The sequence below is a fragment of the Canis lupus genome, chromosome 29 (assembly GCF_011100685.1).
Source record: "Canis lupus familiaris isolate Mischka breed German Shepherd chromosome 29, alternate assembly UU_Cfam_GSD_1.0, whole genome shotgun sequence".
In the NCBI taxonomy this organism is placed as follows: domain Eukaryota; kingdom Metazoa; phylum Chordata; class Mammalia; order Carnivora; family Canidae; genus Canis; species Canis lupus.
Genome location: NC_049250.1, coordinates 12,319,514 through 12,331,629, shown reverse-complemented (window position 1 = coordinate 12,331,629; position 12,116 = coordinate 12,319,514). Strand labels below are relative to the sequence as shown.

The following is a 12,116-nucleotide window of genomic DNA, read 5'->3' as shown; positions in this document are numbered from 1 at the left end:
CAGCAATCCCACTTCTGGGATATATCCAAAGACCATGAAAATGAGCTATTGAAGAGATATCTTCATTCTCGTGTTCATCGCATCATTGTCCACAATAAGACATAGAGACAACCAAAATGTCCATCAGTAGGTAGATGGATAAAGATATATATAAATACACTCATACACACACTGGAATATGATTCATCTGAGAAAGAAGGAAATCCTGCCATTTGCAACAACATGGTGGACCTTGAGTGCATTATGCTAAGTGAGGTAAGCCAGTCACAGAGAGACAAACACTGTATGGTATCACTTACATGTGGAATCTAAATTTAAAAAAATAAAAAAAAGAAAGAAAGAAAGTCAAACTCATAGAAACAGAGCAGAAAAGTGGTTGCCAAGGCCAGGGTGGAGTGGAGGAATAAAAGAAATAGGGAGAGGTTGGTAAAAGGTATAAACTTTCATCTATAAGATGAATGAGGTCTGAGGATTTAGTGTTTAGCATGGTGACTATAGTTAACGCTTTATTGTATAATTAAAATGTGCCAAGAGAGTAGAACTTAATGTTCTCAACAGGAAAAATTAAAACATTAAAAAATGAAAGATAAATTTGTGAGGTGACGAATGTGTTAATTAACCAGATGGTGGAAATCTTTTCACAATGTATATGTGTATGAAATTGCCGTGATGTACACTTCTAAATATCTTACAATTTTGTCAATCATAACCTCAGTGAAGCTGGCATTTTAAAAAGAAATAAACCAGCAGACACAAAGAAATGAGAGGGGAAAAGAAGAAGTAGAAAATCAGTATCTAATCTGAAAACCTATGTCTTGCCTAGAATATCTTAATAAACCTAATATTGTCATATAATATGAAAGATATTCCTGGGGAAGAGCTGAAGTTGGCACCATATTTTCACACAAATCTCTGAGGGCATCTGTCCCTTGGAGCTCTCCACCTATGCAGTCTTCCTGGCTCCTTATCCCTTTTCCTCCATGGAATCATGAATTCATAAAGATGGGTTGGTAAAAACACATTGCACATTATCTCATGCTTTACTCTATCCAATAATGGGTCAACCAGTTTTGCTTGATTAATTCAAAAGATAGAGAACCACGTTTTACAAGGCCTATTAATCCATTTTGAGGGAGCACTAATTGTTGTTATCATTTTTTTGCGTGTCAGAATCCTTCTTTTTATTTGTAACTAATTAATTCTAGTTCCATGCTCTTGAGCTCTGACTCTTGAAATCAGGTATTGTGTCCCTCTCTCTCCATATACTCTCCATCTCCATATACTCCATATACTACTCCATATACTCCATATACTACTCCATCCATCTCTCATTTAACCTAAAAATGTTTGGCATTATTTGCGTTTCAAAATCCTGGTTTATCGGTACAATTAGTCTAATCATACAGTAGGAAAGCAGTTTTTATTCTTTTTTTTTTCCTAGGAGTAGTTCCTCTGGGTTTGCCACTCCACCACCAGCTCACCCTGGCCTACTTTCCTCTCTGCTCCCACCCTCATCAGCATCACAGTATGTTGGTGAGGATCACCTAGAGCTGAGAGCTCCAGAATGTTCCTTCCACACGCCTAGCAGCATCTGCCTGGCCACTCCAAGGCTCTGATGGTCTTGAGCCCACTTTCTGACAGGGCCTAAAGCACCCTGGTAAATGAGAAGTCAGAAATATTTTTTTTTGGCTGAATTCTAAGCCCTAGGGCATTTATTTGCTTTGTTTTGCTGTTAACTTTATAATTCATCAGATGTTCCAATAGACACGTTTCTGATGTCTTGGAAATGTAATTAAAATTTACCAGGTTGAATGGCATCTTCATGAAATTGCCGTTTCTGTTGAAAGATGAAATGAGGTCTGTGATTTGTGTTTTAGCTTGGATGCCAGGGTGTCGTGTGGAGCACACTGTAGTGTGCTCATGTACTGATGCTCATGTACAACAGGAGCAGTACTCTTCTTCACTTGTGATTATTTAAAAAACCAACAAACAACCTTTAGGCAAATGTAAAAGTAATTTTTGGAGGGGATTGTTCTCTGAGGAATTATTGACATTTTTATGCTGAAAGGCATTTAGTTCTCAAAAATAATAGTAAGCTTTTTTTAAACCCTTGACTGGAAGTCCCTGAGGAAATTGAAATAAGCAATCTAGATGAGCGCACAGATTTCATTACTTTATGAATCAAATAAACAAAAAACTGAGAGTCATTATAATGACAACCAGGCATATTTTCAACCCAGTAAAACCAGAATCTTCCCTCTAGTCCTTAGAAAGAAACTGGAAGTTAATCCGTGATGAAGGCCTTGCAGTGATGGATAAAGCCAAAGGCCTCTTCCTGCCCGAAGACGAAAACCTGAGGGAGAAAGGTGACTGGAGCCAGTTTACGCTGTGGCAGCAAGGTGAGCTCCCAACTTCTAGATTGTTCTCTGCAGCCAATGACCTGAGGGGAAGAAGGCTCGAATCTTGTCAAGTTATTTCCCAGAGCTGGAATTCCCCAACTTAAAGGAAACTGCCCAGAAAAAATATTGTTTCTTAAAACTGTATATGAACAATTATTTCTGTGCATATGTGCATGTAAATATGTGTGTGTATATGTATGTAGGTATACTCACGTGTGTATATGGATAAATATATATAAATAATATTTTGGTTTTCCTGATCTTTCTCCATTTAATGTTACATTACAAAGAGTAACCCTACTGTGTAGGCTTAACCTAAAAGTCCACCAAGTGCTAATTACTATCTTAAAAAGGACCTTCCTGGGCAGCCCTGGTGGCTCAGCGGTTTAGCACCGCCTTCGGCCCAGGGCATGATCCTGGAGACCTGGGATCAAGTCGCACGTCGGGCTCCCTGCATGGAACCTGCTTCTCCCTCTGCCTGTGTCTCTGCCTCTCTCTCTCCCTCTCTCTCTCTCTCTCTCTCTCTCTCTGTGTCTCTCATGAATAAATAAATAAAATCTTTAAACGAAAAAAAGGACCTTCCCTGAGCATCATTTGCTCTGTAGCATGGAGATGATGTTGCATGCCAAAATGGAGTTACCATGGCTTGGAGATGATAAGACACCAGAGTGACAGGCAATAATAACCACTGTCTGCACTCCCCAAGGATAGGAAGTGGTCACATTCAACCTAACATTCTTAGGCTTAACCGAGACTCAGGTACATACACGGGGCTCCAGTATGTGTGTGTTTGATGAATTAATATAGCAATCTATCCTGAAAATGAGGAGCATTGAATTTTAGCTTTAAGGCTCTTTCCAGTTCTCTTCTTGAAAAATCAAGTCAGCCTGTTAACAGTCTACCCAAAAATAAATCCATTTTGAAGACTAAATAGTATGTGTTGCACATGTTCAGCTGCACCAAATAAATTGAGAGGAGGACAAGCAGCGGGTTTACATTAAAGGACAAATAAGCACAGTTGTTTATCTCACTTAAACTTTCAGAATAGTTTATACATAAGAGAAAAAAGAGCTACTTCAGTAATACTTTCAAGGATACGTCCATCAGAGGAGACATCACATGATTTTTAGTGACTGTCAGCTTTTTTGCCAACAAGATTTTTTTTAGGGGAGCTACAAGGTCAATATGTGAACAATATGCTAATTTTATCTATTGGAGTCTCACTAAAATGCATGAATTCTGTTGGCCTCAAGCATTCACAAGTTCATCTGATGCCTCAGTTGCATTAACATCCTTAGGCTTTAGCATCCTTATGCTTCCTAGAACAGTGCTTAAGAATAGCAGGCATCCTGGCAGTAATTTCCAGAACCATAGTCTCTGCTAAAAACAGGTGCTTAGATAAAGTTGAAATCTGCAAAGCATTACAGGGCATATAAAAGTATTAAGCAAGCAAGAAAATAAATAATGCTGACAAGATTTGAAGGCAACATTTTGACTTTAAATTTGTGCTTTTAAAAAAAAATGTTTATTTGAGAGAGAGAGAGCACAAGCAGGGGGAGTGGCAGAGGAGGAGAGAAACAGGGTCCCTGCTGAGCAAGGAATCCAATGCTGGGCTTCATCCCAGGACCCTGGGATCATGACCTGAGCCACCCAGGTGCCCCAAACTTGTGCATGTTTTTAAAAATGTTTTAAGTGTGGCAAAATATATTCCTTTGGCTCTAATGTATGATACTTTCACTTGTATTGTTGTATTGTTTCCAGACAGTGATGGCATTTCTATCTTGATTTCCATTTTGACCCAAAATGATTGAGTTGTGTATTTCGGGTGAGGGCTATCATATGCCTGTATTTTCCAATTAGTTGCAGTTAATTAAATAGAAATTTATTTCCAGTTCTTTTTTTTTTTTTTTTTTTTTTTTGTCATAAGAGAATATAAGTCACATAGTTTTTCTTTTCGGAAGTTCTGTTAAGGTTCTTTGTGGCCTTTTCTTTGTGGCTCCAGGCTTCTGGGACGAATCCAGTTAACTGTCTTCTAGAAGCAAAGTCACAGTTTAAAGAGTTTTGAAGACAGCTAGTACCATAGCTCACGTAGAAGCAGGATGGAATTCCTGAAGGCAGATGCCCTCTCAGGTGCTGTGACTCAAACTGGAGGGAGAATCCCGTGGCAGGAGGGGCTGGGGAAGATGTGAGGAAGGGAGGCAGCAGGACAGTTTCTGAGCCACGCTGAGATCTCAGGGTCGGACAGAGAGGCTGATGAACATCTGATTTAGTTAAGACTTAGAGTTTGTCTAGTTCTAGGTAGGAAAGGATGCTGCTAGAGAGTTGAAGGCCGTAAAGCTGTGGCTGGAAGTTTCATCTCTCTCCAGATGGTAGTGGGAATCATGATGAGTCTCCCAGTAGCATAATCAAGACTGAAGAATATTTATTCTGTTTTAAATGGCCAACTTTTGAGTTGGAGAAAAAAAACAACATCAACAAAGGTAAATAATAGTTTGTCGCCTACAAATCCATTTTCAAACTGCAAAGGGAATGTTATGGAATGTCAGTTTTGTTCAAGTTTATTAATTATCAGAATTGCCTGGATGGCTCAGCCCAGACACCTTGTTGAGTGCCTTTGGCTCAGGGCCTGATCCCAGGATCCAAGATAAGTCCCACCTCTGCCTATGTCTCTGCCTTTCTCTCTCTCTGTGTGTCTCATGAATAAAAAAAAAATTTTCTAAGTTTATTAATTATCACCAACAATGAACACTAAAATTATGGTCAGCAAATATACCATACCATACTTGGTATGCCATGCAAGAATGTGCAGTTATTCTTTCCTCCAGAACCCATGGGAGACAGTGCTAACTAATCTCAATAGCCTTCCTAATCTAGTTCTGCTCAAGCAGAACTTTTGAATCCTTCTCAACAGTGTTCTAGGTAGCCACTGCCAGTTGGTCAGAATTGTCCTGCAAGATGAACCTGTTACCTCAGCAGAGCCTTGAAACTAAAAAAGATACAATCCAAGACCTTTAAAAGTCCCAACCCCACGAATATTTCTTATAAAGTGTATTCACAACAAAAAAACAAACCAAAAAAAGTATATTCACATGTAAACAAAGTAGCCCATTGATTCTTCCAAATCTGCGTTTACAGAACTTCTAGGGCCATCTTCCCCAAGAAACAAAGTTGATCACTTCTTGAGAGTTAAACTCAGTGAGAAATAATAAAAGAACAATAAAGCCATAATGAATTCAACTGCCGGATAGTTTCCTCCTCAGCTGAGCATTTGCTTCTCACAACTGCTTTCTACTCCATGATGTGACAAAATTATAAATTATGCTCTAAAGCATATGTTTTGGAGACCAACAATCCCAGGTTGGAGGCCTGGCTGCACCACTTGTTAGTTGTGTGATGTGAACATATTTTTGAATCTCTGAGCCTCAGAACCTCACTGAAAAGAAACAATGAAATTTGTGCCTCAAGTATGGGGTAATTACTAGGATCAGTGAGTACTCTCAAAAGATCTGACAATTATCCAGTAGGTGATAGTAGTACCACTTTTTTATTACATCACAATCATATGTTATATAATAATAACAGCAATGGAGGGGTGGTTCTAGGTCATGGTTACTTGGGTCATGGTTAAGAACATGGACTGGGTCCAATTTGGCTGGAATTCCTGCTGTGCCACTTACCGTGTGGCCTCCCTGTGCCTTTGTTCCTCTTCTCTAAAATAGAACGCTAATAGCAGGTGTTGTAGGCATCAGATGAGTCCTTTTAAGTGTGTCAAGTTGTTCCTGGCCCACAGTGAGCACCATGGAATTGTTGTTGCACTCCTAAATCCTCGCCATCACATGTAAACACTTAAGGTTACCAGTGGTAATCCACGAATGTCAAACATCTACTATATAGCTTTTCCCTCCACAGAGAATATGTGTTTACAGACTAGAAAAGATTTATTTGTCTCAGTGGCTAGAGGCACCGTCTCATATTTAGTCCTGACCAAGTGGCAGTCCCAGTGACACCCAGTCCATTAGGTTACCCACTCATTATGAGAGGTTACCCACTCATTAAGGTACATCACACCTATTCACGAAGTGATATGTTTCCAGCCCTCTCTACTATGCCGGTGGGAAGTCCAGCCACTTCCAGTTCCTCCTAAAGCTTCCAGGATTCACTCAACTGCTGCCTGCATAGCATAGAGCCCAGAATTGGGGACTCCTACCAAGCCATCCCCAGATCCTGCATTAGGGAAGGCATGGGAAGCTAGGCTTAAAAATGCTTTATGGGGGATCCCAGGGTGGCTCAGCGATTTGGCGCCTGCCTTTGGCCCAGGGTGCGATCCTGGAGACCCGGGATCAAGTCCTACGTCGGGCTCCCAGCGTGGAGCCTGCTTCTCCCTCTGCCTGTGTCTCTGCCTCTCTCTCTCTCTCTCTCTCTCTCTCTCTATCTCTATCTCTATGTCTATCATGAATAAATAAATAAATCTTTTAAAAAATGCTTTATAAAGGGGTGCCTGGGTGGCTCAGTGGTTGAGTGCCTGCCTTTGGCTCAGGTGCATCAGTCTGCCCACAGGGAGTCTGCTTCACCCTCTGCCTATGCTTCTGCCTCTCGGTGTCTCTCAGGAATAAATAAATAAAATCTAAAAAAAAAAAAATGCTTTATGAAGACGTATACAGGAACCTATTTATTCAGACTGGCATTTATCATTCATCTCATTTGGGATACTCCATTAATCACTAGAAACAGCAACTAACATTTTACTCAAAGGGCAAAAAGATTACTTAGGAAAAGCTAACATACATATAGAAGCTGTTTTCTAAAATATTGAGGTCTGTTTGAGGAGAATGCTGTTAAGTTGTATTCCTCGTAACTCTCATTTTAATTTTAGTATATGATTATCTTAGGACACAACTAACATTAACTAGATAAAATTAAACTCAGTTTTGTGTAGCAGCCCCTTGTGAAATCTTGAATAGGAAATTAAAATTTTTCTATCTTTAAAAAAATCCATTGTTTTACTCCTCCATAAGAGCAAATAATGCTGTGTACATTTCTAAGCATGTCTTCTCTAAGACATAGTCATTTTGTCATTGGTGAAGAAATTTGTGTAGTCCAGGATGTTTAAGACTATGTCCCAAAATTTGTGTTCCTGATGCAGTTACTTATAGAAAACATCATCTCTCAGATACTCCTTCCCCTCTTCATTTAAATCCTGTTCTTTATCAACATATAAAGGCTGATCTGCACAATGAAAAATAAATTAAATTCCAATTAAAAATGTTTAGGTAACTCTTTGATGTAGTCCTAGAAATGCATTTTTAGATTAGAAATAGAAGCTACGTTTTTCCTTAGGGAATCTACTACAACTGCTCTGACAAATTACCACAAACTTAGTGGCTTTAAAATTATACAAATGTATTATCTTTGTAGCTCTGGAGCTCCGAAGTCTACAATGGTCTCATTGGGCTAAAACTAGAGTATCCTCAGGGCTGTATTCCCTCTGGAGGCTCTGGCTTCTAGACTCTGCCCACATTCCATCTTCAAAGCCAGCAATGGCCAGTCAAGCCTGTCTCATTCTGTATCACTCTGACACTGACTATTCTGTGTCCCTCTTCCATACTGAAAGATTATTTGATTACATGGGGCCTATCCAGTTAATCCAGGATATTCTCTTTATTTTCAGGTCAGCTGATTAGAAATCTCAGTGTCATCTGCAACCTTTATTTCCCCTTGCCATATAGCATAACATGTTCATTGTCTCCTGCCTACAATATGGACACCCTTGGGAGGGGGCCATTATTTTACCTGTTACAGGGAGAAGAATAAATAGTCAACGCTCACCTTGTCCATTAGATGTCCTTTGATAATCCAACACAGTGGAGATGTCTGGTCCTTTTGCTCTGCCAGTTACTGTCAGCTACACTTCGTCTTCTTGTGTTTGCTTAGCTTTCTCATTCCTCGTGACGGTGACAATACAGATTGCACATGGCCAAAATGGGAAGACTTAAAGTTTTCCTATGATTTGTTTCTAACAAAATGACTTTATCATTTCTCATTCTAGGAAGAAAAAATGAAAATGCCTGTAAAGGAGCTCCTAAAACCTGTTCTTTACTAGATAAATTTCCTGAGACAACAGGATGCAGAAGAGGACAGGTACCAAACGTGTCTTCAATGATGGGAAGAACGCAGTTAGTTATTAGGAATAAGGGAGTGCTGACATTTCTAAAGAAACATTTATCTGGCCCAGCAAAGGCATCTTTTTTTCACTCTCCAATGAAACGTAATTTCTTGTGGTTGAAGTCAGAATTGAGGGAGGGAACTATTCAGTGTTTAGCTTCTTGTGGGAAATGTGAGTCCTTATTTTGATAACAAAGAAATAAGATGAGAATAAAAATTCTGAGTCTTACAAAGGTTCATATCCAAATTGATAGTAATTTTATCCTGTCACTTGAATTTAGCCTTTCCCCCACCCCTCAATAAATGGATGACCAGTTTGTTATATTTTCTGTGCAGATCAAATATTCCATTATGCACCCAGGAACTCACGTGTGGCCACACACGGGGCCCACCAACTGCAGACTCCGAATGCATCTGGGCTTGGTGATTCCCAAGGAAGGCTGTAAGATCCGATGCGCCAATGAGACCAAGTAAGTTTCCTCCCATCATTGTCTCTTTTATCACCTCTGAGGATAGGTGTTCATTACAACCAATCTGTTCACTTGGGTTATTTCTCCTCCTTTGTCACTATAGTAGGCTGGAGTGGGTGATAATCCAGACTTGAGTCTGTGTCCCTTCTTTGTTCTTTCTGCTAGTCTGGAGACACTCCTCAGTTCGAGGGCTTTCTTCCCTAATCATTTCTCCCCACGCCACTCTCAACTTGCTGAAGAGCCTCCTCGCTTCTCTAGATGGACAGACTGGCATTCAGAGTCAACTATCTTATACTGAGCCCTGAAGAAAATACTCAGTGATGTTTCTGTGTTTTGCTCTAGAGGAGGCAGCGTGGTGCAACAGAAGCAGACTGCCTTTTTCAAATCTCAGCTCTGCCACCTAACCCTGTATAACTTTGGCCAGTTCTTTAATCCCCTCGTGCCTCAGCCTCCTTATTTATAAAATTGGCAGTGATGCTATCTGCTATGCAGGATTGTTGTAGGATTACATGAAATAATGCATACAAGGCGCTGAGCCCACATCCTAGCATGAGTGGGACATGGTGAACATTAGGCCCTTGTCCCCATGCCTTTCGCTGTCCTAATCCTATTACTCCATCCACCTGGGATGCCCTTCTTTTCACCCATCCAAAATAAACCTGTTACTAAGATCCAATGCCATTTCATAAAAAGGAGCCTCTTTCCTGACTTACTAGAATGTATATAGTGTATATTCCCAGTAATCGTATTCTTTCTCTTCCATTGCTTTTTATCAATTAGCAGATGTTAGCCTAATCTCTAGAAGCTCCTAGAGGTCAGAAACCAAGTTGCTATCTTCCTGGACATTTGTCATGGTCCTCAGTAGAGATCTGATGGAGGGGGATGTTCAAGAGTACACAGTCATTTATTTGGTTATTGGCAGAGACTGGCCTGCCCTGGGACATGGGGCAGCACAAAGTGCTGTGGGAGATTCAAAGTTGAATCAGATGGGAGCCTTCCCCTGCCAGATGTACCTGATCAGGGACATAACACAGGCTCAAATGTCGTGAGTCCTAAGAGAGGTAGAGATAAAAATGCTACAGATGGTCAATGGGCAAGTAATTCATTTGCTGCCAAGATTTGAGAATCTTGACAGTGGTGATGTTTAAAGATGGGTAGGTTTGGGAATTCAAAGCTGGGATAAAAGGGCATTTCAGGCTGAAAGCATAGGATCTGCAAAGGCACAGAAGCCAAAATGATAGGGCACATGTGAAGAATATGGAGTGATTTCAGCAACCAAGAGTGTAGGGTTCGGTCGTGTGGATAAACGTTAAGCATGTTAAAATTTTCAAGAGTTTATTTGAGCACGCACCAATTCACATCAGGTAATGTCAAACTCTAAGGGTGGTTAGGATTTTCCAGGACAGGAGCTGGGGACAGGGTTCCTATAGAGAAGATGCTTAAGTAAATCAAAGCGATTGGTTATAGTGGAAGTGGTTGCCTTTCTTGGGGAAGCCCAGTTGGCTGGCTGTGATTGGTTGCTCTTAGGCTTCATTTTCTCAGATTCAAGTGCATTGACTCTGGCTTAGGCTGTGGTATGCTTATGTAGCCCTCCAAGACATTAGAGTCACCCTCTTGTCTAAAAACTTTAAGAGCACATTTAGAATAAGGTCAGAAAAAGTGAAAGAGTGGAATAGAAGCCCAGTCATAGAAGGCTTTGAATACCAACGAGTGGGATCAGAGCTTTGTCAGGAAGGTATTCTGGAAGCCCTGGGGGACAAAAGCTGTATGGTGGAAGAGAGGAAGAACAGTTAACAGCCCGCCACAGCAGCCTGCCCAAGAAGATCCTGGAAACAAAGGGAGAGTAAAAAGCAGCCGCAGGAGATATGAAAATGACTCAAGTGAATCCCAAGTGTGGTACAAGGGAGGGGAAGTTCAAGGTGACTTGGCGGTGTCCATTTTGGTCAGTAGGAGGCTTTTGATGCTTTAGCAAATACTGAGGTCTTAGGAGGTGTGAGGCAATTTCGGGGAAATGGATAATGAGTTCTGTGTTTGTATATATTTTATTTAAGTTGCTATTGGAACACAGTGGTGGAAACATTCAGAAGTCGGCTGGATACAGATGCCTGGAGCTCAGGAGAGAAATCAAGTCTAGACATAAAGGTTCAAGAGGCAGGCTTAGCAGGACGTTCCGGGGGAAGCTTGAGACTCCGAGAACACATCCACACTTAGAAGACAGACAAAGGAGAACCACCGAGGAGATGGGGCAGCGGAGGGCAGGGGGGGCGGGACCAGGACTGTTGTGCCCAAGATTACGAATCCGAGAAACCACCAAGGAGCCGACACCGATGCAAACACACGAGGGTTTATTAGCAAGCTCGAGCTTGGGTCCAAGTAAACCGAATACAGCGGAGCAGGGACTTGGACCCCGAGGTGGGTTTCAGCTTAGTTTTAAGGGCTGGTCTAGGGGACCTCCAGAAGGGCTGGAGCAATTCTTCAAGTTCTGTTTACATTTTGATTTGGGGCTTTCAAGGGCATTGAGCTCTGTTCTTATTCTAATAGGGGCTTCCTGCCCTTGGCTTGGGCTCTGTTCTCATTCTAATAGGGGCTTTCTAGGATGTTAAGCTGTAAACTGTTTTCTTCCTGTAACTGAAGTAATGTAAAGTTCAGCCCTTATTCACAGGGGCCTGGGATGGCTGTACTTGTGCTAACACTGAACTTAAAGTGGAATGGCCTTAATTTTCTTGGCCTCCACAAGGACGACAGTCAGAGATAGCTGAACAGGGAGAGATTCCTCCCCAGATGGCATGAATCTTGTCAGGCCTTTGGGAACTCCATTTGGGTCTGCAGGATCTCCACCAAAAGGAAGAGGGGTAAGGACACAGTGGGGGGACCCAGAGAATACAGAGAGGATGCTGGGTTACAAGATTGAATAACTAGGGGCGGTGAAGAAAGAGAAGAGAACTTCTTGAGTACTGCCTGATGGTTATAAACTTGTTTGTTATCTTTGCCTCTCCTTCCCTGCCTCTCTCACTCCTGGCCTCCCTCCCTCCTGCTTTCCAGGTATTTTTTAAAATTTCTGGTCTGTCCTGCTTCAAGTTACTCT

The 12,116-nt window shown here is 41.3% G+C and overlaps 1 protein-coding gene across 1 annotated transcript in view; it reads left to right on the top strand.

The window, feature by feature from the left end:
* The window catches only part of ASPH (aspartate beta-hydroxylase), a 182,423-nt gene that overhangs the window by 158,026 nt on the left and 12,281 nt on the right, over positions 1-12,116 (top strand). The window contains 3 exon segments of the mRNA NM_001375359.1: positions 2,264-2,399; positions 8,446-8,537; positions 8,898-9,031. Coding sequence (NP_001362288.1) covers positions 2,264-2,399; positions 8,446-8,537; positions 8,898-9,031 — 362 coding nt within the window.